Genomic DNA, 24,077 nt, shown 5'->3' on the forward strand with positions numbered 1-24,077 from the left:
CAGTGCTTTAGAACAAGAACAGCTTGGTAAGGGATATGGCAATTTCCAAATCACAATCACATCACAACAGCTGGGATGTTTTCAGGGTCCATAAACTTTGCTCAACCCAATGTGTTCCCCAATTTTTTGCTGTCATTTGGAATAAATCAATTTGGCTGAAAACTGGCATGCGTGGAAAATTGGTATCGCAGAAAGAGGCCAAGTTAGGTCATCTTCTCTGCACTTCTAGCCAAAGACAGATAGCAATGCTTCAGTCCTGTCTTTTATTCTCACATGCTAGCTGCTGCCTTCACTCAGAATGGGTACATTCATTAAGCTGGCTGTTCCTGATAATTGTTTAATAATTCACCACCGTTCACAACTGAAAGAGCAGGACTGCAGAGCTTTCAGCTGATTGATTTTGGGATCAGTGGAATCACTTAGTCTGTCTATAGAATTTTCTTCCATTATTTAGTATATTTGTGGCCCCATGCTGTAACAACATCATTAGTGTCCTTTAATTAGGCAACTGAGATCCTCAATTGGGGTTACGGAGGGAACGCTGACTATGACTCTCCCACTGAGAATGTCATTGTGATAAAAGGTATGATACCAGCTGGGTTCAGGAATGACACCATCTCATGGCATTACATACCCTTTCTGCCTTCAAGGTCATCAGCAACAAGAGCAGATGGTTCCTTCTGAGAGGTCTGAACAAGGATTATTCATGATCATTTAAATATTTCCCAGATCAGGACAGAAGCACACAGGAATAATGAAGTAAATAGACTGTTTACAAGATTTAGATGGGAGAAGGGTCTGGTGGTTCTCTGTTGAGGGGAGAAGTTGTTCAACGGAATCATTTCTGAGTTAATTAAAACTTTCCCACTGTGGAAGCTTACTGCACCGCTCACCCACCAATGTGTACCTCTCCCAAACCCATCATATCATGTACTTTGTTGGGGACAGTTCTCCTCAATCCATAAGGCTACAAGATATAAGAGCAGCAGTAATTTATTTGGCCCTTTACTTGTGCTGTGCTATTCAAAGAGATCATGGCTGATCTGATTAGCCTCATCTCCACTCGCCTGCCCTTTCGCCATGATCCTCGATTCCCTCAGTGATTAAAAATGTATCTATCACAGCCTTGGTTATATTTAATGATGCAACGTGAACAGGCCTCTTGTGGGAAATCCATTCATTCCCTACCCTCTGAAAGAAAATAAATAGGTGATCCCTTACTCCAATCCCAGACCTCTGGTCCTAGACTCTCACACAAGGGGAAACAACCTTTCCACAACTATCCTGTCAACACCCAACTCCTCTCCCAAGATAACCAGTATGGAGCTGGATGAACACAGCAGGCCAAGCAGCATCTCAGAAGCACAAAAGCTGATGTTTCGGGCCCAGACCCTTCATCAGAGAGGGGGATGGGGAGAGGGAACTGGAATAAATAGGGAGAGAGGGGGAGGCGGACCGAAGATGGAGAGAAAACAAGATAGGTAGAGAGGAGAGTATAGGTGGGGAGGTAGGGAGGAGATAGGTCAGCCCAGGGAAGATGGACAGGTCAAGGAGGGGGGATGAGGTGATAGGTAGGAAATGGAGGTGCGGCTTGAGGTGGGAGGTAGGGATGGGTGAGAGGAAGAACAGGTTAGGGAAGCAGAGACAGGCTGGACTGGTTTTGGGATGCAGTGGGGGGAGGGGACGAGCTGGGCTGGTTTTGTGATGCAGTGGGGGGAGGGGAAGAACTGGGCTGGTTTTGGGATGCGGTGGGGGAAGGGGAGATTTTGAAGCTTGTGAAGTCCACATTGATACCATTGGGCTCCATTCCTCTCCCAAGAATCTTTCATGTTTGGAAAGGGTTGCTTTATTCTTCTCAATGCCAATGAGTACAGGCCCAACCTACTCTACCTCTCCTCATAAGACAATCCTTTCAAACTTAGAATCAAAGTAGTAAGCCTCCTCTGGACTGCATCCAATGCTAGAATGCATTTCCATGGACGAGGAGACCAAAACTATTCACATCATTCCAGGTGAGGCATAAGTAGTGGCTTGCTTAGCTTAAATAAGACTTACTTATATCTAATACTCCATTCCCTTTGAAATTTAGCCAACATTCTATTTGCCTTAGCTATTACCAGCTAAACTTGAATGCTAGCTTCTTGTGTTTTATACACAATGACTCTCAAATCCTTCAGCGCTGTAAATTGCTTCAGTCTTCTGCCATTTAAGTAAGATTCAACACTTCCATTCTTCATGCAAAAGTGCATAACTTCACATTTTGCAATATTAAGTCCCATCTACCAAGTTTTGCCCACTTACTTCACTTGTCTAGATCCTTCCACAGATATTTTTGTCATCTGTATAATTGGCCTTCACATTTTTTTTTGTGTCATCTATAAATTTGGCGTTAAGTACATACATTTCACTCATTCATACCAAATTGTAAATAATTGTGGCATCAACACCAATCTCTGTGGCATTCCACTAATTGCAGGTTGCTATCCTGAAAATGTCCCCCTTTATTCAAACTCTCTGTCTTCTACTACTTAGCTAATCCTCTATCCATGCTAATGTACTAAAAATCAACTTCTATTCCATGGGTTCTTATTTTCTCTTATTATGGGGGAGGTGATGGCCTAGTAGTATTATCACTGGACTGTTAATCTAGAGACCCAGATAATGTTCAAACTTCACCATGGCAGATGGTGGAATTTCATTTCAATAAATATCTGGAATTAAGAATCAACGATGACTGTGAATCTATTGTTGATTGTCCAATAAATCCCATTTGGTTCACTGTTGAACTTTAGGGAAGGAAACTACCATCCTTACCTGGTCTGGCCTACATGTGAATCCACACCCACAGTAATGTGGTTGACTCTTAACTGTCCTCTGGGCAATAAATGCTGCTTAACCAGTGACGTCCTTATCTCATGAATGAATAAAAATAGTAACCTAATGTGTTGCACCTTATCATATGGCTTTTGGAAATCCAAATATATTGTATCTACTGATTTCTCTTTACCCTGCTTACCACATTCTAAAATAATTCTAATAAATTTATCAAGCATAATTTCCTCTTCATTGAACCATGTTCTCATGTTTTTATGTTTTATGTTCTAATGTTCTTATTTTTATCATGTATTTCTAAATACTCTGCGATAAAATCCTTTAAAATAAACTGTAACATTTTCCCAATAACAGATGTTAAGCTAACTGAGTTTCAGTTACCTTTCCTTGTCTCCTTACATTTTTGGATAAGGTATTACATTGGCATGGGCTTTTCCAGGAATGAAAGATTTTTGGAAGATTATTAGGATTGCATCCACTGTCTCTGTAGCTATGTCTTTAATAAACTAGGATACATCCTGTAGGTCCAGGGGACTTATTGGCCTTCACTTCCATTAGTCTCTGTGATTGTATTCTGTAGTGATAGTTCTTAAACATATTTCTTGCATTCTCTTTTCTCTTTCTCACCAAAAAAAACAGATATTTTTTGGAATGTTATTAGTGTCTTTCCTGGTAAAGACTGATGCAAAGAGTTTATTCAACTTCTCTGCCTTTTCCAGGTTCCCCTTTATATAATACCCCAGATTTATTCTTGCTGTCTGTTTTGATCTTTAAATTTTTAAAAAAGTTTTCCCAATCCTCCGGTTTGATTATCATTGACACATTGTAATCTTTCTGTTGAATGTTTGAAGGCATCTTTAACTTCTCTGGTTAACCACGATTTGTTTGTTCCCTTCCTTTCTTCTCAATAGGATATACATTTGTTCATAGAATTTCATAGAATCCCTACCGTGTGGAAGCAGGCCCTCCAGCCCAACAAGTCCACACCCACCCTCAGAACAACCCACCCAGACCCATCCATATAACTCACCTAATCTACACACCCCTGAACACTACAAGCAACTTAGCATAGCCAATTCACCTAATTTGCACATCTTTGGATTGTGGGAGGAAGATGGAGCACTCATAGGAAACCCACACAGACACAGGGAGAACGTGCAAACTCCATGCAGTCACCCAAGGGAGGAATTGAACCCGAGTACCTGGCAATGTGACGCAGTAGTGCTTACCACTGAGCCACCATGCTGCCCCTTCTCTCTTATAAACTTTTTTTTATTGTTTATTATCATGGAAGGACAGTTATTCTGAACTTTTTATTGCCTTACTTTTCTAATTTATTACTGCGGTTTTGTACTTTTGAAGGTATGTGATGCTGGGCCTTTTATTTCTTTGTTGTTCTATTTTTTTCCGAAGAATTGGTATTCAAGAATCTGTACTTAGATATCTAGTAAGTGGCGACTTACAAACTTTTCACTGTACGTAAAGCTAATTCAGTTCAATTTGATGTGTAATGCTATGGTATACGTATGCTTGTAAATTCCCTGTCTCTCTTGCAAACCCTTCCCCTGTCTAAATAATTGAAACCCATCTCTGCAGCCCTAGTTATTCAATTCTCTGTGATACTGACTTCTATACAGTTCAAGTAAAGAACATTCATCCAGAAAAGTTCTCTTCTATTCCACTATTCGTGCCAATCCTGCATGAACTGAAACTCAATCCAACCACACAAATCTTTGAGCCACACATTTAAATACTTGACTTTATTTATCCCCTACCAGTTTGCCTGTGGTTCAAGTAGTAGTCTTGAGATTATTGCCCTGAAGGTTCTACTTTTTAATTTAGCTCATAACTGTTCAAAATTGTTCAGCAGAACTCCCATTCTAATCCTATCAATGTAATTACTACCAACAACAATGATGGCTCAGTCTTCAAGACTCACACTCACAGGTACAGACAACACTAAACATTTCCCTAATTATTTCATCCACTATTGTTATATTCCTATCCCACTTCCCCACTGAATGTTTCCAACATGTTCAATGCTATTCAGATCATTCATCCTACTGGGAGTTCCCACACCCACTCACACAGCTTTCAAGAAACACGTAACTGTTGGACAATTGTAGGGATCGAAGCTCCTCAAACTCTTTTCCATAGCTCAACGTACTTGACTCAACTGCAGTCATCACCTCCTGTCTCTGATCAAGGGCTAAATCTGAATGACCTAATCTGAGGGTTGTGACTGTCCTCAAGAGCAAAATGCCCAGGTAACATTCACCATCTTTGGTTTGTTGCAGTGTCTATAGTTTTGACTCCAGGTTCTTGGGGCAGCATGGTGGCTCAGTGATTAGCAATGCTGCCTGCTGCCTCACAGGATCAGGGACCTGGGTCTGATTCTATCCTTGGGTGATTGTGTGAAGTCCACACATTCTCCCTGTGTCTGTCTGGGTTTCTTCTGAGTGCTTGGGTTTCCTCTCACAGCCAGAAGATATGGGGGTTAGGTGGAATGGCCACAGAAAATACAGGGTTACAGGTATAGGGTAGGAGCTAGGTCTGGGTGGGATGCTTTTTGAAGGGTCCATGTAGACTCAATGGGCTGAATGTCGTGCTTTCATGCTCTGTGGTTTCTTCAAGCTGCAATCATTTATTACAGATAAAATGCCCTGCTAATGGCTGCAATCAATTTCATGTAGTAGCCCATTAATCATTTTAATGTTTCAATTAACTTCAGGTCGGATTTAGATGTTAAATGGGTTCGGGGGTTGATGATCAATGATCAGGATATTCATTGGTCCAATCCTCGAACCAGGGTCTGAGAGTGCAGAAACCCCAATTAATACGTTGACGTCATACAAAATTTAGCTAAATATGTAGCTGTAAACTATATGAAATAATGCATAATTTGTTACCAATTGTTGCACTGCTTTCATATCTCTTGTTGCCACATCAGCTACTCCAGCATTTTGCCTTTGTGTACTTGATATTGGGAATCGTTCATTGCAACTTTTCTTCCTCAGCTTCAGGTTCATCTGGGTGAGCTCTATATAAAGGTCACACTCAACTTTGATCATGGTCAGCAATTGTCTCAGCATCCATAAACTAGCAGATCATCGACTTCAGTTTCCATTCTGGAGAAATCATTCACTGTCACACGCTGTTCGCATTGATGCTCTTCTTGATCCATGGAAAGGCCAAACAGCATGCACAACAATCTGTACTTCCCAAGAAGCATCCTCAACAAAGCTAGAGAGCTCAGAGATAGTAAGAACTGCCAATGCTGGAATCAGAGATAACCCAATGTGGAGCTGGAGGAACACAGCAGGCCAGGCAGCATCAGAGGAGCAGGAAAGTTAACATTTCAGTTCAGGACCTTTCCCGACCCAAAAAGTCAACTTTCCTGTTCCTTTAAAGCTAGAGAGCTGTTGCCTTCATTCAGATTCACTTGACAATTACCACACATTGCAGACAGAATAATGAAGGTTTTTTTCATTCGCAAATTGTGGCAAAGTTAATTCGCTGGTTTCTATAGGGTATCTGCTATCTCTTCAGAGCTGTATTTAGATCTTTTGTGTTTGAGCATACTCGTAGCTTCCCGTGTCATTTCATGGTTATCTTGCTCATAATTCATTTCGTAGGAATTGTCATTTTCTTGGTTACTCTCCTTTTTTAAGTTGTTATTAGTTAGTAACAGGAATGCTACAAGTAGATAGGGGTCTGTATGGATTAGCTAAAAGTTGCCTTAGAGTGTTAGTTGGCAGCAATTCCAATCACTTTTTTCTTGATTCTTTGCCATTTTATTTCCTGTGGCTCAGCAATGTCTTTGCTGATCCCAGAATAATCTCTGATGTAAACAGCAGGGCACTAGCAAAGTACACCAAATATTGCAACCACGGACAATTTAAAAGTTAGTCCCGCCGTAAGAATTTCGTTAGACATGGATTTTCTCTTGGGCCCATGCAAATGGATTTTGAAGGCAAATAGAATAACGCTGGTACAAAAACCAAGTCAGTGTGATTAATATTCTGACATATTTTTCTTAAATTCTGCTATCTTATTGACACAATGGCATGTGAAATGTAACAGGTCAGAAACAACAGACAGGGGGAATTAGGCAAAACTTCTGTCAAAAGCCTTCTCTTGCAATTTCTTACTTTGGTCATTCGATGTCCACATGGTTCACCAGGAAATCTTCCTTCATATTTGACACAGGCACATTCACCCTTAAGAGGTTTATTTACAACATATTATTTACAACATATAGCTTGCACAGAATGTGTGTTCAGACCTTTTCTACATTAAGTAACAACTGGAGGCCTAAAACATTAAAGTGCCTTTTGAAAAGAACCAACAACCTAAATGACCAGATATTTCAGTCACTTTCAAAACTGTGGCCACCCTATTGAGTTAACAGATAAACAAGGATGCAAACCATGTTTGTCCAAATCTATCAATGCTAACACATGAGAATTGACCTGCCTTGTGAGAAAACATTTGTCTGCCATCTACTTCAAATCTTTTATTTTTAAGCTATTATCTATTGTTCTTCATTTATGAAGTCATTTTAGTATTTCAGTGTCCAGAACGTGAGATTATTGGATTTTGGATGTTATTAACGTGGTGTTTTCTCAAATGAACCATCTGGGTACCTTGCAGTATTTGCCATCTCTACCAGTATGTGGTACTGGGAGTTATAAGCACACAGAACAACACTTTTGCTTGTATTGTGGTTTATTCAAATGGAAGTCTGCAGCGATGATCATGATAGAGGTCACATGACTAAGCAAGTTACCCACTATGTACGCAACTGTTCTCATGCACTATCCATTAATTACAATAATTATCAGAAATTCAAAACGAGCTTTATCAACCATGGTCATGGAGAACACTAACTTCCCCTTTAAATGCTGTGATTATTTGTGAAGGACTGTGCTCTGCCACTTTACGGCCTTCGCACATGTAACCTTCTCCTTTCCTGTAACTTTAACCATGTGCTACTTTTGCAATTCAGTCCTGCTCAGAAAAGAAACATCTTCTTGAAACTTTTCATCCTGCATTCATCAGGACATTTCACAAGGCTATCATATGCACTTCTCTGGCTTTAAAAATTCATTCACTAAAATCATATAGTAATTAGAGTCCTAATCTGAGAATTTTAGAGACTTTACAGCATAGGAAATGACCTTTCGGCCTATTATTCATTGAACAAGCATCAATCTATTCTAAATCCCTTGACCCAGCTCTTGTACTGTTGCTCTGCAAGCTACAGCATTTCAAATGCTCATCTTTATACTTCTTGAATGCCTTGAGGCTTCCTACCTGCATTATCTTTTAAACCTTATGCTTCTTACCTTAAAACTGAGCCCTGTGCAAATGGACCCCTCTACTAGGTGGGGGGAGATGTTTCTCCCTATCCACCCTATCTATGCTGCTCAGAACTTTGCACACCTCAATTATAAATCCACTCCAAACCACATCAGATTTTTCTGCTCTAAGCAGAACCAACCCAGCCTATGTTGTCTCTCTTCAAAGCTGAATCACTCCAGTCTAGGTAACATCTTTGTGAATCTCCTCTGCGCTGTCTAGAGTGCAGTCAAGCTCTTCCTATAATGTGACAACCAGGACTGCAGAAAAGTCCGTTTGACTCCTTAATTTTTGTTCACTTTTCTTCTTCTACTGGATTTTTTCACTGGATTATTTAGTTTGCTCATTTGCAGTTTATATAAATTCTAAGTCATTCTGATTCTGTAGCCTTGGTCTAAATTTATTTCTGACCCTTTTGATGTTCCTTGAAACTGCACTCTATGAAGTCTAATACTGATAGCTGCGATGCTTGTTGTGAGAAGTGATAACCCTATTTTACCTCCCCTACCTATCTTTGCTGGCTTTGGTGTAATTTTTCATTAAGTTATTTCTTTTCCGTTGTCCCTACCTTAGAGTCTTGAAGTCATAGCGATGTACAACACGGAAACAGTTACCTCAGTCCAACTTGTCCATGCTGAACAGATATCCTAAATAAATCTAGTCACATTTGCCAGTATTTGGTCCATATCGTTCCAAACCCTTCCTATTCATACACCCATCCAGATGCCTTTTAAATGTTGTATTTGTATCAGCTCCGCCAGTTTCTCTGGCAGCTCATTCCATATATGCAACACTCTCTGTGTGAAAATGTTGTCCCTTAGGTCCCTTTTAAACCTTGCCCCTCTCACCTTAAACCTATGTCCTCCAGCTTTGGACTCTCCCAGCCTGGGGGAAAGCCCTTGTCTATTTACCCTATCGAAGCCCCGCATGATTTTATAAACTTCATCTCCTGGAGGCTTCTCACAAAGTTACCTTTCAGTAAGGCATGAGTATTTTCTAAGTATGGCTATCTTTCCTTGGCCCACATTCTTGCTTCTTACCAGTTCCTGAAGTTTTGCTTTTGGAGTTCTGAGCTTAGTTTATTTTTGCTACTTCGAGAACTGCTGCTATTTCTATTCTTATTCATAGCTACCATCTCTGACTTCCTGGTTGAAGTTTTTTCTCCCTGCCAGTGGTTTAATAGGGAACACAATTTAGGGAAAAAATAAAGATCTAGGGCAACTTTACAAATATTAAAGCAAAAGATGCTACAGAGGTTGAAAAACTGAAATAAATCAGAAATAGAAAAAGCTTCAAATAATCATGAAGTTGGTTGGATGGAATAACCAGGTTAATGTTTCATGACTTCCATCAAAACAGTGTTTTCACTCTTCTTGTAGGACCACTTCCAATTCCACCAGCGATCTGTTCCCCAGATGCATTTCAGTGCCTGAATTTGCAGGAATGTATCCACCAACATTGGAAGTGTGATGGTGAAGAAGACTGTGTGGATGGTAGTGATGAATTAAACTGCCCAACTATAATTCCCGGCACTCTGCCTCCTCAGGATCATTGTGGAGATAAAGAATTCCAGTGCTCCAACGGAGAATGTATTCCCTCATTGCTCAGGTGTGATGGAGTTCCAGACTGTTCTTCCAAAGAAGATGAACTTGGCTGTTGTAAGTCCCATTCATTTACTCCATATTCTGTATTTCAAATTCACCATACAGATATTGCTATTAAGTATGTTAAAATGAATCTGACACTGAACATAGGGCCTAGAAATTTACTGGGCACAAGGAATGCTCACTCTGCCTGAATGAATAAGCCTAAGGGGCACAGAATATGCCCAGCATATGTGGAAAGAAAACAGAGTTAATATTTCAAGTCCAGTGATCCATTATCAGAACTAGAAACAGCTGGGAAAACGAAGGATTTATTGCTGATGATGGCATTGGAATGGTAAAAGAAGGTGGAGTGGGAGCCCAGAGAGACAGAGAGAGAGAAAAGGATTAGCACACAAAGAGATTTTTCGATGGTAAATGAAAGAAAATAGGTGATAATGGGGTCTACATGTAGTTGAAAGTGACTTATCCGTGCTGAACCCAAACCACATTATGACAGAACCTGGAGTTATGGAGGTAGGTAATGTATAAGGAACAAGGTGTTCATAAACTGAGATTATTAATCATGATTTTGAGTCCTGAAGGCCAGACAATACCAAGGTAGAAGACAAGGTGTTGTTCCTCCAACTTTCATTGAGCTTCACTGGAGCACAGCAGCAGGGCTGAGACAGAAATGTTGCTATGGGAAAGTGATGGTGTCCCTAAGTGGCAGGTAACTGAAATGTCTCGAGATGCTGCCTGGTTCAGTCACTGAGCTGGGAGCCTGTCCGTGTGCTCAATGTCCTTGCTGCAGCCTTTTGATGCTAGTTTTGCTAGTGCACCCTGTAGTACAAGCCTGTGCTCGCTAAACAGCTGTTAAGTATGTTGGAGAGGTACCATGAGAGAATGGCAAATATCAGATGTCATTGTCCATGAACATTGGCTTTGTGTGTGTTTGCCTAGTGGCCGTAGATCGTGCCCTGAAAAGCCTTTCAGTGCTCAGAAACACGGAGATCCATGTGATCAAGTGGTGATCTGAATCCACCAGGCACCCGCTCTGACTTCTAGTTTGAGGATTCTTGATGTTGAGTTTGGTCAGTGCATTTGGAGAGATGAGAAGCTGAATATTAATGGAGCAAGGTGCCACATTAATAAGGCATTTAACAAGCTGCAATCCCTTTTATTAGAAACTCACCACTGCCTCACCGTCTGTCAAAAAAATAAAAGATAATGGATAAGATTGTTAAGACCCACATCTGATTCTTCCCGATAACACTGATATTACTTCCCTTTTTTGTGAACAATTTACAGTTCCTGGGTGAAAAGAAGTGGGGATATGGGACAAGACCATTTATCAACCTCTGTTCTCTTCACATTTCCCTGGGATTTCTCTCAGCAATGGGCAGGAGTAGAGATGAGGACAGGGAGCAGTGATGGATTTACTGAATCTAATGCCAGTACAAACATTGATGTTAGAGAATTTAGAGAATTAAAGAATGTGAGAATTAGAGGAGGGCACATTATGTGGGAAGGCAATGTAAGACACCTGTTTGGATAGACCTATTCAGTCTTTGAGGATAGAGGCCAATTGATGCTGCTTTCTGTAGTATTAACAGCGAGAATGATCCACTATTGTAAGCCTTTCATACATAGAGCTCAGTATAGTCGTAGGAAAAGAGATACAGGTGTATGCCATTCAGCCGCCCGAACCTGTTCCACCATTCAGTGAGATCATGGCTGATCTGTGGTCTAAATCCACATACCCAACTTTGGCCTATATCCATGAATACCTGTGCTTATCAAAACTTTATCCAACTCAAATTTATAATCAACAATTGCTCCAGCATCCACTGCTATTTGTGGAAGAGAGTTCCAAACATCTGATCGCTTTGTGTGTAGACGTGCTTCCTAACATTTCTCCTGAAAAGTTTGGCCCTAATTCTCAGCGTTCACCTAGTTCTGGAATCCGGTGGAAGTAGTTTATCTTTATTGACCCTGCCTTTTCCTCTTGATATCTTGAAGACTTTAATCAAATCATCCCTTAACCTTCTAAATTCTAGAGAAAATCGAATTTGTACAATTTCCTCACATAACTTAACCCCTCAAATCCAGCTATTATTCTTGTTAATCTTTCCCACTCCCAGCAGGGAAGAGAAAAGCAAAAATAACAGTAATACTTATAAATGACCAGTAATGCTAGTCATACTGGAACTCAAGTTTGAGGTATGAAAGGCCTCCTTCCACATTACAGTAATTCTGTGGTTCTGTTAGGTGCCTTTCTTCATTTTTCTATTGAATCCACTAGCAACCCAGTTGCTGACTTGTTACCAAACTATATCTCTGTTAAATGCTGTTACCTTGGTGAAAGATCCATCTGTGGTATTTTACAGCTAAGATCTATGCAGAAACATCACCAGTTTTGAAATGTGTGACAATTTTCATTCACAGTGCTTTGCAATGCCTGCTCCATTCTTCAGCTCTAGCTTCCAGCTCTTTCTACAGTTTTTCACTTTGGTAAATTATAGATTTGAATTATCTTACCAACAAGCATATGTACTTCACATCATTTCTTAGAGTTCAGCTTGCCATTTTTTTCTCAGTATAAGAATGTTCATTGAGATACGTGAGTCTCTGATAACTATGATGAGTTCTATTGAGGTTGTAGATCTGCATGAACAAATTGATCAACATCACAGTTTATCAGGTGAAAAGAAAAGTTACAAAATCGCTGTTCTTAAGGTATTCTGAATAGCCTGCTATCATTCGTCACATGTTTCAGTCAGTGTCACTGTCTAACACATTGGGCCTGAGCCACCACTTAATCTGCTTTGACCCTACTGGAAATGATGCAGGATTATAGTTGCAATTTGGCCAATCTCCAACTTCAAACCATGGTTCTGTTGCATCTGGTTAGCTTGTTGAAGTATATTTATACATGCTCCATCTGACAAAAGCGAAGAAATGATCTTCAGTAATGCATTATGTGTGGAATTTAGTTCGCAGAGAATTCTCAAGTACTGAAATATACCTTCATGAGTAAGAGGAGCTGTAAAATATTTCTGAGGAAGTATTTCTAGCTCTGAGGAAGGGTCACTGAACCCGAAACGTTAACTCTGATTTTTTTCCTAACAGATGCTGCCAGATCTGCTGAGCTTTTCCAGCAACTTCTGTTTTTGTTCCTGTAAAATATTAGCTTTGCCCTGCTAATAACATCTAAAGATCGCTCCAACATATATGGAGCTCTGAGCTGTCTTTAGAATCATGCAATTATGCACATAATTCTTGAATTATACGTGAATATTTGTCTGGAATGCTTGCTTTTTGTTGAAAATGTTAACATGAATAGTTTGTTTACCATTTCTCTACTGTGCAATAATTAGGTTTGATATCCATGGCGATGAGCCAGTACACTCAATGATATTGACTATTCCTATTTTCAGCTCCTGAGACTTTGGCACTGACTGCAGACAACAACTGTATCAAACCTTGTGAATCTTGTGGAAATAATGTTCTGCAAGTTAGATGACAGTCCCTCAAAAAGATTTCCCCAAATCCAGGCAGGAATGAATGATACAGCCTGCGTTATCAGTCATGTTAATGTGTGCTTTGGTCAAGGCTTCAGATTTGAAACTGAGCCTGCCAAAACAATTTACCCTGATAAGATTTCTGCCTACAGCTACACAGACATGAAACTATGCGTGGCAATGTTTTGTAGAAGACTACAGCACAACAATAGATTTATCTAATCTCTGCCGAAAGAGTGAGAGCAAGTGGTGAAAAATGATAATGGCAGTGTGTATCATGCTAAGTCGATATTTTTGCACCAACAATGGTCAGAAGTAATGCTGAGATGTCTGAGTAAGACTTAAGATGAGCTTTAACATTGCCTCGCTCTCAGGAAGGGACCACATCTTGAACCAATGTGAAATGGTTCCATTTTGGCAATAAGTTACATTTTTGCTCTTGAGCTGGACATTTTGTTGTCAGTCAATAAGCCCTTCCACAATTTGGGCATGGTTTTGAATTGGCAGGTCGACTGCCCTGAATCTAACACTGTTTTCTGTGTAATCTTCGAATCAACACTACCAAGGTTGGTGTTTTTCCCAGGCCACATCATTGTCCGCCAAGACTAGACATTCTCTAATTCATGGAATTGACGGTTTTTTAAATTTGTTACAAATTAGTTCATTGATTGGTGTGTAAACTTAACATATCAAGGTCCGTTGCTGCCGTATAGCTATACATTAATTAATTGTGTCACCATTTTCCTTACATCTCTCCTGGAATGTGTGTCATAGATCATGACATATTTGGCAGGGAAATTGGGTTTAAGAGCCGTGAGATTATTCTGCAGCTCTATAAAATTCTGGTTAAATCACACTTGGAAAATTGTGTTCAGTTCTGATCGCCTCATTACAGGAAAGATGTGGAAGCTTTTGAGAGGGTGCAGAGGAGATTTACCAGTATGCTGTCTAAGCTGGAGGGCAGGTCTTTTGAGGAAAGGTTGAGGGAGCCAGGGCTTTTTTCATTGGAGTGAAGAAGGATGAGAGGTGACTTAATAGAGGTTTACAAGATGATGAGAGGCTTAGATAGAGTGGATAGTCAGAGACTTCTTCCCAGGGCAGATATGACTATTACAAGGGGGCATAATTTTAAGGTGATTGGAGGAAGGTATAGGGAAGATGTCAGAGGTAGGTTCTTTACACAGAGAGTGGTGGGTATGTGGAATGTGCTGCCGGCAGGAGTAGTGGAGTCAGATACTTTAGAGACTTTTAAGTGGCTCTTGGATAGGCACATGGAGGATAGTAAAATGTAGGGTATGCAGGGTAATTTGATCTCAGTAGGAGAAAAATAGGTCAGCACAACATTGAGGTTCATAGGGCCTGTACTGTGCCCTACTGTTCTATGTTCTATGTCCTTTGGCAGGAGATATTTTGAAATTATTTACTGCTGTCTTAAACATAAATGTGTACTCTTCGAACTGTTCAAACATTTGCTAGCCTTCTGCAACTAGAAAATATACAAATATTGCTTTCTAATGAATTGGTTCTCCATCCAACTGCCCTTCCCTCAGAAGATCAAATAAGTCTTAAACACTGAAATGAGTGAACAGCATGGGTGGATCTCACAGTGAAGAAAGAAATGGGACAGAGCTGTTAAAATTAAACTTTTCTTAACCATCCTCATTGTCAATTTATTACATATCTTATATTTGATGGGGGAGATATTAAATGAGTATTTTGCATCAGTGTTTACTCTGGAGAAGAATATGAAAAATAGGGAACATGGGGAAATAAATAAACAATCCTGAAAAATGTCCATATTACAGAGGAGGAGGCATTGGATGTCTTAAAATGCATAACGGTGGATAAACCCCCGGGACCTGATCAGGTGTACCCTAGAACTCTGTGGGGAATCTAGGGAAGTGATTGTTGGGCCCCTTGCTGAGATATCTGTATCATTGATTGGCATAGGTGCTGGAAGATTGGAGGTTGGCTAACGTGGTGCCACTGTTTAAGAAAGGTGATAAGGTAAAGCCAGGGAATAATAGACCAGTGAGTCGACATCAATGGTGGGCAAATTGTTGGAGAGAATCCTGATGGATAGGATTACTTGTACTTGGAAAGGCAAGCATTGATTAGGGATAGTCAACATGGCTTCGTGCATGGGAAACCATGTCTCATGAACTTGACTGAGCTTTTGAAAGTAATGAAGAGGATTGATGAGGACAGAGCAGTGGGCATGATCTATATGGACTTCAATAAGATGTTTGGCAAGGTTCTTCTGGCAGACTGGTTAGCAAGGCTAGATCACATGGGATAGAAGGAAAGCTAGCCATTTGGATATGGAACTGGCTCAACAGTAGAAGATAGAGGGTGTTGGGGGAAGCGTTGCTTTACAGACTGGGGGCCTGCGACCAGTGGTATGCCACAAGGATCAGTGCTAGGTCCACATTTATACAAATGTTTTGGGTGTGAACATAGAAGATATGGTTAGTAAGTTTGCAGATGACACCAAAACTGGAGGTGTATAGCAAAGAAAGTTACCTCAGATACAATGGGATCTTCATCAGATGGGCAGATAGAGGAGTGGCAGATGGAGTTTAATTTAGGTAAATGTAGGTGCAGCATTTTGGAAAGAGAGATCAGGGCAGGATTAACACACTTAATGGCAAGGCCCTAGGGAGTGTTGCTGAACAAAGAGACCTTGGAGTGCAGGTTCACAATTCCTTGACAGTGGAGTCACAGGTAGATAGGATAGTGAAGAAGGCATTTGGTATGCTTGCATTTATTGGTCAATTCAGTGAGTATAGGAGTTGGGAGGTCATGTTGCAGCAGTACACAATACTGATTACGCCACTAATGCCATACTGCAACTCTGGTCTCCCTGCTGTGAGAAGAACGTTGTGAATCTTGAAAGGGTTTGGAAATGAGTTACAAGGACATTGCCAAGGTTGGAGAGTTTAAGCTATTGGGACAGGTTGAATTGTCTGGGGCTATTTTCCCTGGAGTGTCGGAGGCTGTGGGGTAACCTTATAGAGTTTTGTAAATCATGAGGGTAGAGTGAATAGGCAAGTTCTTTGCCTCATGGTGGGGGAGTCCAAACCTAGAGGGCGTAGCCTTAAGGTGAGAGGGGAAAGGTTTAAAAGGGATCTAAGGGACAACTTTTTCACACAGAGGATGGTGTATGCATGGAATGAGCTGCCAGAGAAAGTGGTGAAGGCTGGTACAATTCCAGCATTTAAAAGGCATCTGGATGGGTACAAGAATAGGAGAGATTTTGAGGGGTATGGGCCAAATGCTGGCAAATTGGACTGGATTAATTCAGGTTACCTAGTAAGAATGAATGAGTGGACTGAAAGGTCTGTTTCCATGCTGTACCACTCTATGACTTTATATCAAATTTATGCAGAAGTAAGACTAATTTCTGGATATGCAACTGGCTTTTTTGACAATACTTCAAAATATCTCCTTCAAGCTGACTTTATTCTGAGTCCAAACTTATACTTAATCAGCAAACTACAGTTAACTTCCTACATGCGGAATTCAGAGAATGCATGGCATCTATAATTTGCCACTTTAATTATAGATATTTTCAGTCAGCTTGTTCAGATATGCTATAACACATGTCTGGAGCACTTATGCCCAGACTTTCTGCTCATAGGCAGGGGCATTACTACTGCTGCACAAGAACCTTCAACCACAGTTAGTATCAATACTAAACAGACACATATAATCAAATGCTGAACACCATAATATCCAATTACAGGTTCATTATGCTCTGCTGTTCTCCAGACAGTATCATTCAGCTTCTTTTGTTAGATAAGCAGACTAAAGCACCCTTGGCATAAATATCAAAAATTACATTTTAAGAAGAAATGGAAGGTATCATCAAGATAACAGATAAATTCTGAAAGATTAACTCAAAGTTGCTCATATGCAGATGACGATCCACTTTACTCAACAAAATATGATAGTAATCAAGGGAAAATAATATCAAAAAGTAATCCTTCAGATAATTGAAGCAGAAAAATTTCATGTATGTTTCATGTCACGTCTGCTTGTTACATAGAACATAGAACATTACAGCACAGTACAGGCCCTTCGGCCCTCGATGTTGGTGCTGTTAACTGAAAATTAGTGTGAATGTTCCAAATAAACATTTTTCTCTTTGAAGAGTTTGGGTGGTAGGCAAACAATGAAGGGATTTGAAGGTTAATAGGACAAGTAAATCCTCTAAATCCTGTCAAAAATGAAAGCGTTGAACATGTGAGTGAGGCATTCTGAATGAAATGTGTTTTATTGAAAGTAGAGGTAGGGAAATTACTAGAAAGGTTTCCAGAAATCACATTTCGTAATGGAATGCATTAGGTTTTCAACAAACATGGGAGATGCAAGGAGGGGCAAGAAATCATTCCGAACAGTTGACAAATCAACCTTGGTAACGGTGGTGGATAAAGATGTGCAGGACAAATTGAGCTTGAGGTGAAAGAGTTAATCAAGGGAAACATCTTCTGCTTATCCTGGGATGACTGTTGAGCAGTTTGGTGGACTAGGGTTTGAAACACGTAGTTTTGCTAATGTTTAACTAAGGAGCATGTTTGGCTTACTGTGTCAACACACTGGAAATTGTTATCAATGATGAAACTGAAATGCCATACACGTCAAAGTAGAAGGGGGCCATTCAGCCCACTGTTTAATGAGATCATGGCTGATTTTATCATCCTCAATTCTATTTTCAATCTTTTCCCTATTACTCTTGATTCCCCTCTTGATTAAAATCCTGTATATCTCAACCTATTCAGCCCTGCACAGTAAAGAATTGCAAAGATTCAGTAGCCTCAGATAATAGATTCCTGATAATGGGAACTGCAGATGCTGGAGAATCCAAGATAACAAAGTGTGGAGCTGGATGAACACAGCAGGCCAAGCAGCAGAGCAGAGCTGCTTGGCCTGCTGTGTTCATCCAGTTCCACACTTTGTTATAATAGATTCCTCCTTATTTCTTTCCTCACTGAATGACCCTTTATTCTGAAATTATACCGACTGGCCCTGAACCCTCCCACAGGGGAAAACAACCTCTACTCTGGCAAGCTCCCTAAGATGCTTGCGTGTTTGAATAGGGTTCCTCTCATTCTTCTAAACTCCAATAAGTACAGGCCTAATCTACTCAACCTTTCCTCATAAGAAAATCTGCCCGTGCCTGGGATCAACTGAGTGAACCTTCTGTGGGCTGCCTCCATTGCCAGGATATCTTTCTATAAATAAGGGACCAGAACTATTTATAGTATTCTAGGTGTAGCCTAAGTAGTCCCTGTGTAGTTTTAGCAAGACCGCCTTCCGTCTTTTTATCACTGTAAAATCCATTTGCCTTCTTTAGCCTTCTTGCTGAAAGGAATAACTTCAGACTTTCCCACATTATATTACACCTGCCAAGTTTTTATTTACTCATTAAATCTGTCTATATTTCTCTGTGGACTCTTTGTGTCATCCTCATCACTTGCTTTCCCACCCATTGGCTTCACTATAGTCCATTCATTTCCTTTGGCCAAGTCATTAATATATGCTAGTAATAATTGTGGCCCAATGCTGATTTCTGTGGTGCCCCACTACTTACAGTTTGCCATCCTGAAATTGCCCCTTTTTTTCCCTAACTCTCTGTAATTTATTGGTTAGCCAATCCTCTGTCCATGCTGGTATACTGTCCTTAACACCACGGGTTTTTATCTTTTTAGGTAGCCTAATGTTTAGTTTCTTGTCAAATGCCTTTTGGAAATCCAAATATATACATCACTGCACCCCCTTTATCTATCCTGCTTGGTACTTCAAAGAGTTCCAATATATTTATCATTCATAATTTTCCATTCAATAAGCCACACAGACCTTGCTTGATTATATGATGCATTTCCAAAAGCTTAACTAATATATCCTATATAATAGATAACATACTCTCAGTTTCACATGTGAAGCCAACTGGCCTGCAGTTACAATTACAGTTGTTTTGTTTCCTTCCCTTATTGAATAAGGATGTTACACTGGTTATTTTCCAATCCTCTGAGTCCTTTCAGAAACTAAGGATTTCTGAAAGATTACTTCCAGTGTATCTATTACCTCTATAGCTAGTTGGTTTTAATGTCCTAGCATGCAACCTATCAGTCCAGAGAACGTGGAGACCTCTAGTTCCATTAGCTCCCCGGTACGTTTTCTCGAGTGATAATTACTGTACTTTTTGCCTCTCCCCTGTTTTAGCCACAATTGTTTGGTTTGTTTGGAATGCTGTTCATGTCCTCCGAAGACTGATGCAAGCTATTTAATCAACTTCCTTGCCATTTTCTGGATCCCAATTATTATTTCTCCAACATCTTTCTCTCAGGGTCCTAGGCTCACATTGGCTTGTCTTTTCCTTTCATATATTTAATGATGTTCTTTCTGTCTGTTTTGATATTTTTTGCTTTAATTTAACCTCAAACTTGTTTTCTCCTTCTTCATTACTTTTTTTAGTCACCTTTTGTTTCTTAAAACTTTCCTGATTCTCTGATTTGCCAGTCATCCTTTCCACACTCTGCATTTTTAAAAATTTGGTTCAGTTCTTAACTTCCAAGCTTAACCATGGCCATTCCATACCTTGGAACTATTCTTCCACAATGGAATTTTTTTTTTCATTATTGCTTCTTGAAATGAAGGTATCGCAGGCTGGGCCAGCATTTATTGCCCATCCCTATTCACCCAGAAGTCAGTTAAGATTGTTTCGGTGCTGATTTAGGCCAGACCAATAAGGATGGCAAATTAGTGAGCTAGAGTTAACAAGGTGTAGAGCTGGATGAACACAGCAGGCCAAGCAGCATCAGAGGAGCAGGAAAGCTGACATTTTGAGCCTGGACCCTCTTGGTCCAGGAACTCCCCACCTACGTCTGTGACACCACCCACGCCCTCCACCTCCTCTAGAACTTCCAATTCCCCATCACCTCATTTTGACTATGGAAGCGCAGTCCCTATGCACCTGCATTCCCCATGCAGATGGCCTAAAGGCCCTCCGCTTCTTCCTGTCCCACAGGCCTGACCAGTCCCCCTCCAGCTGACAGCCTCATCTGCTTAGCCGAACTCGTCCTCACCCTCAACAACTTCTTTTTCAATTACTCCCACTTCCTACAGACAAAGGGGGTGGCCACGGGTACCCGCATGGGCCCAAGCTATGCCTGCCTCTTTGTAGGTTAAGTGGAACAATCCATTTTCTATACCTACACTGGCCCTAAGCCCCACCTGTTCCTCCGTTACATTGATGACTGTATCGGCGCCGCCTCATGCTCCCACAAGGAGCTCAAACAGTTCATCCACTTCACCAACACCCTCCACCCTAACCTTAAGTTCACCTGGACTATCTCTAACACCTCTCTCACTTTCCTTGACCTCTCTGTCTCCATCTCAGGCAACCACCTGGAAACCCATATCCATTTCAAGTCTACCGACTCCCACAGGTACGTAGAATCCACCTCCTCCCACCCACCTCCCTGCAAAAATGCCATCCCCTATTCCCAATTCCTTTGCCTCCGCCACATCTGCTCCCATACATCTTAGATGTCATCGTTTTTCAAGGACCGCAACATCCCCCTGCAGTGGTCGAGAATGCCCTCAACCGTGTCTCCCACGTTTCCCGCAACTCATCCCTCACACCCCATCCCCGCAATAGCAACCAAAAAAAGAATATCTCTCGTCCACACACACCACCCCACCAACCTTCGGATCCAACCCATCATCCTCCAACACATCTGCCATCTGCAATCCGACACCACCACCAAAGACATTTTTCCCTCCCTACCCTTGTCTGCCTTCCGGAAGAACCACACACTCCGGGACTCCCTTGTCCGCTCCACACTCCCTTCCAGCCCTACCACACCCGGCACTTTTCCTTGCAACTGCAGGAAGGCTACCCCTGCCTCCACATCTCCTCCCTCACCCCCATCCCAGGCCCCAAGAAGACTTTCCACATCAAGCAGATGTTAACCTGCACATCTGCTAATGCGTTTACTGCATCCACTGCACACGGTGTGGCCTCCTCCACATCGGGGAAACCAAGCGGAGGCTTGGGGGACCACTTTGCAGAACACCCATGCTCGGTTCACAATAAACAACTGCACCTCCCATTTTAACTCCCCCCTCCCATTCCTCAGACGACATGTCCATCCTGGGCGTCTTGCAGTGCCACAATGATGCCACCTGAATGTTGCAAGAACAGCAACTCATATTCCACTTGTGAACCCTGCAGCCCAATGGTATCAGTGTGGATTTCACAAGCTTCAAAATCTCCCCTCCCCCTACCGCAATCCCAAAACCAGCCCAGCCCGGCCCCACCTCCCTAACCTGTTCCTCCTCTCACCTATACCATCCTCCCACTTCAAGCCGCACCTCCATTTCCTACCTACTAACCTCATCCCGACCCCTTGACCTGTCCATCCTCCCTGGACTGACCTGTGTCGTCCCTACCTCCCCACCTACATTCATGCTCCAACCCCAACTCTTTGACCAGTCTGTCTCCTCTCCACCTGTCTTCTCCTCTATCCATCTTTGATCCGTCTCCCCCCTCTCCCTACTTATTTCAGAACCCCCTTCCTCTCCCCCATTTCTGTTGAAGGGTCGAGGCCCGAAACATCAGCTTTTCTGCTCTACTGATGCTGCTTGGCCTGCTGTGTTCATCCAGATCTACACCTTGTTATCTCAGATTCTCCAGCATCTGCAGTTCCTGTTCTCTCTGATACGAAATTAGTGAACTAGGTCTTTTTTACAAAGATCAATATTTGTTACATTTTTGCCATTGGACCAACTTTTTTAATTCTAGATTCTCATTAAATTCAAATTTCACCATCTACCATGGTGCCATTCAAGCCCCCAGAACATTGGCCTAAGGCCCTGCAATGGTAGCCCAGCGATGCTACCAGTATGACACTACCCCCTACTTAGTGGTGAGCCATAAAATATTGGTTTAAAGCTTTCTCATTGTTCTTCAACAATCCTTTCTGCTAAACTCATTTCTGGGGCCAGGATTCCAGTTGGAAAGTAAAATAGGGTGGTGACAAGGACTTTAAACTAGTTTAAGGAGGGCCAGGGGAGTGATGATGTAATTAGGTTTCCAGACCAAGTGAGAAAAAAAAAGAAGCACCCGTAGTATGGCATAGTGGCATAGTGGTTAGCACTGCTGCCTTATAGTGCCAGCAACCTGCATTCAATTCCAGTCTCAGGTCTGTGTGGAGTTTGCACATTCTCCGTGTGACTGTGTGGATTTCTTCTGGGTGCTTTGGTTCCCTCCCACAGTCCAAAAATGTACAGGTTAGGTGGATTGGCTTTGCTAAATTGCCCATAGTATCTCAGGATGTGCAGGCTGGACAGACTAGCCGTGGGAAATGCATTGCTACAGGGATAGGGTGGGATGCCCTCTGAAACGTTGTTGCGGACTTGATAGGCCAAATGGCTTGTTTCCACATTGCAAGGATTCATGTATAAACTGATATCTTAGTCCTAGCTTAAACCACCAAGTGATAGAATGTAAAAATGCCTATTTCAAATAAGTATACACACTGTAAGGATTGTAAAAAAAATGATTTGAGAAAATTGGCAGAGAAAGGACTTAAGAGTCAAATTGAAAGATCTTGAACTGCTAATCAGAAACAAGAACAAAAAAGATTGGTAGTACATTGTATCAGAGATAATGGGAACTGCAGATGCTGGAGAATTCCAAGATAATAAAATGTAAATCAGAGATGAAGGGTCCAGGCCCGAAACGTCAGCTTTTGTGCTCCTGAGATGCTGCTTGGCCTGCTGTGTTCATCCAGCCTCACATTTTATTATCTTGGTAGTACATTGTTATGACTATTAGAAAACATGATTTTTGAAAGATATTTCTTAAAGAAATATTAGGATGGACTCAGTAACAATGAAAAGTGAAAGCTAACATAGATCTTAAGGATTTCAATAATCACACCAAGGAGGGCAGTAAAGTGGTCAGGAAGGCATCTTTATTTCAGGTGAAATTAGTATTCCCGTCGTTAAAGCTCTTTAGGAAATTGAAGTGTTTTGGGATTTTATGATGGAAAGCTAAATATAAATCAAAATTGAAAAAACTAAAGAGTCAATAGTCCCAGAAGATCATAGGCTCCTCCCTCAGACAAAAGTAATGAGCAGTGATGAATTTAGCCTGAGGGTCACCACGCCTCAGGCGAGGAGTGAGCTTGAGAAGGTAATAAAGCAAAGCATAAGATACAGCAGCAGAATAATTTACAAGCTCAAGGAATATTGTGAGGTGTGATATTGTGCTAACATGAGGTCACAGGTGTGCTAATTAGATGACTTCGAGAACATGACAGCGCTCGAAACCTTTACAAAATAGTAATTAAAGGGCATCCAGTAAAAGCTAGCCTTATCAGCCAAAACTAGTAAATGGGTGAGAGAAACAGGGACTTTGTTAGCAAGGTAGTATAAAAAAGAGTATGGTCTAAGTTCTGTAAATTACTTGAAGATCGGTTGGAGCAGCAGAATAAGCCCACATGATCTGAAATAAATAAATGGTATGCTGAACAGAGATTTTTAAGTGGAGATTCTCCATTAAAGATGACTAAATATTTGAATTAATCTACCAAGTAATATGTTAGAGGCATTCGAGATTGTTGAGCTTGAGGCTTGGGGATTTGAAATGCTCCTACAGTCTTTTTCACCTCCAGCTAACCACAAAGGAGAGGAGGAATAAAAAGGATGTTTTATAATGATTTAAGCACAACTGTATGAGACAAGGGACAATCAACATTGGCTATTT

At 41.1% G+C, this 24,077-nt stretch overlaps 1 protein-coding gene across 4 annotated transcripts in view; it reads left to right on the forward strand.

Annotated features, from left to right (window-relative positions):
• The window catches only part of malrd1 (MAM and LDL receptor class A domain containing 1), a 414,264-nt gene that overhangs the window by 343,640 nt on the left and 46,547 nt on the right, over positions 1 to 24,077 (forward strand). For all 4 annotated transcript variants that reach the window (XM_048551253.2, XM_059638768.1, XM_059638771.1 and 1 more), the window contains one exon: positions 9,573 to 9,851. In XM_048551253.2, coding sequence (XP_048407210.2) covers positions 9,573 to 9,851 — 279 coding nt within the window. The remainder of the gene's footprint in view (positions 1 to 9,572; positions 9,852 to 24,077) is intronic.

This window comes from Stegostoma tigrinum, chromosome 2 (assembly GCF_030684315.1).
Source record: "Stegostoma tigrinum isolate sSteTig4 chromosome 2, sSteTig4.hap1, whole genome shotgun sequence".
In the NCBI taxonomy this organism is placed as follows: domain Eukaryota; kingdom Metazoa; phylum Chordata; class Chondrichthyes; order Orectolobiformes; family Stegostomatidae; genus Stegostoma; species Stegostoma tigrinum.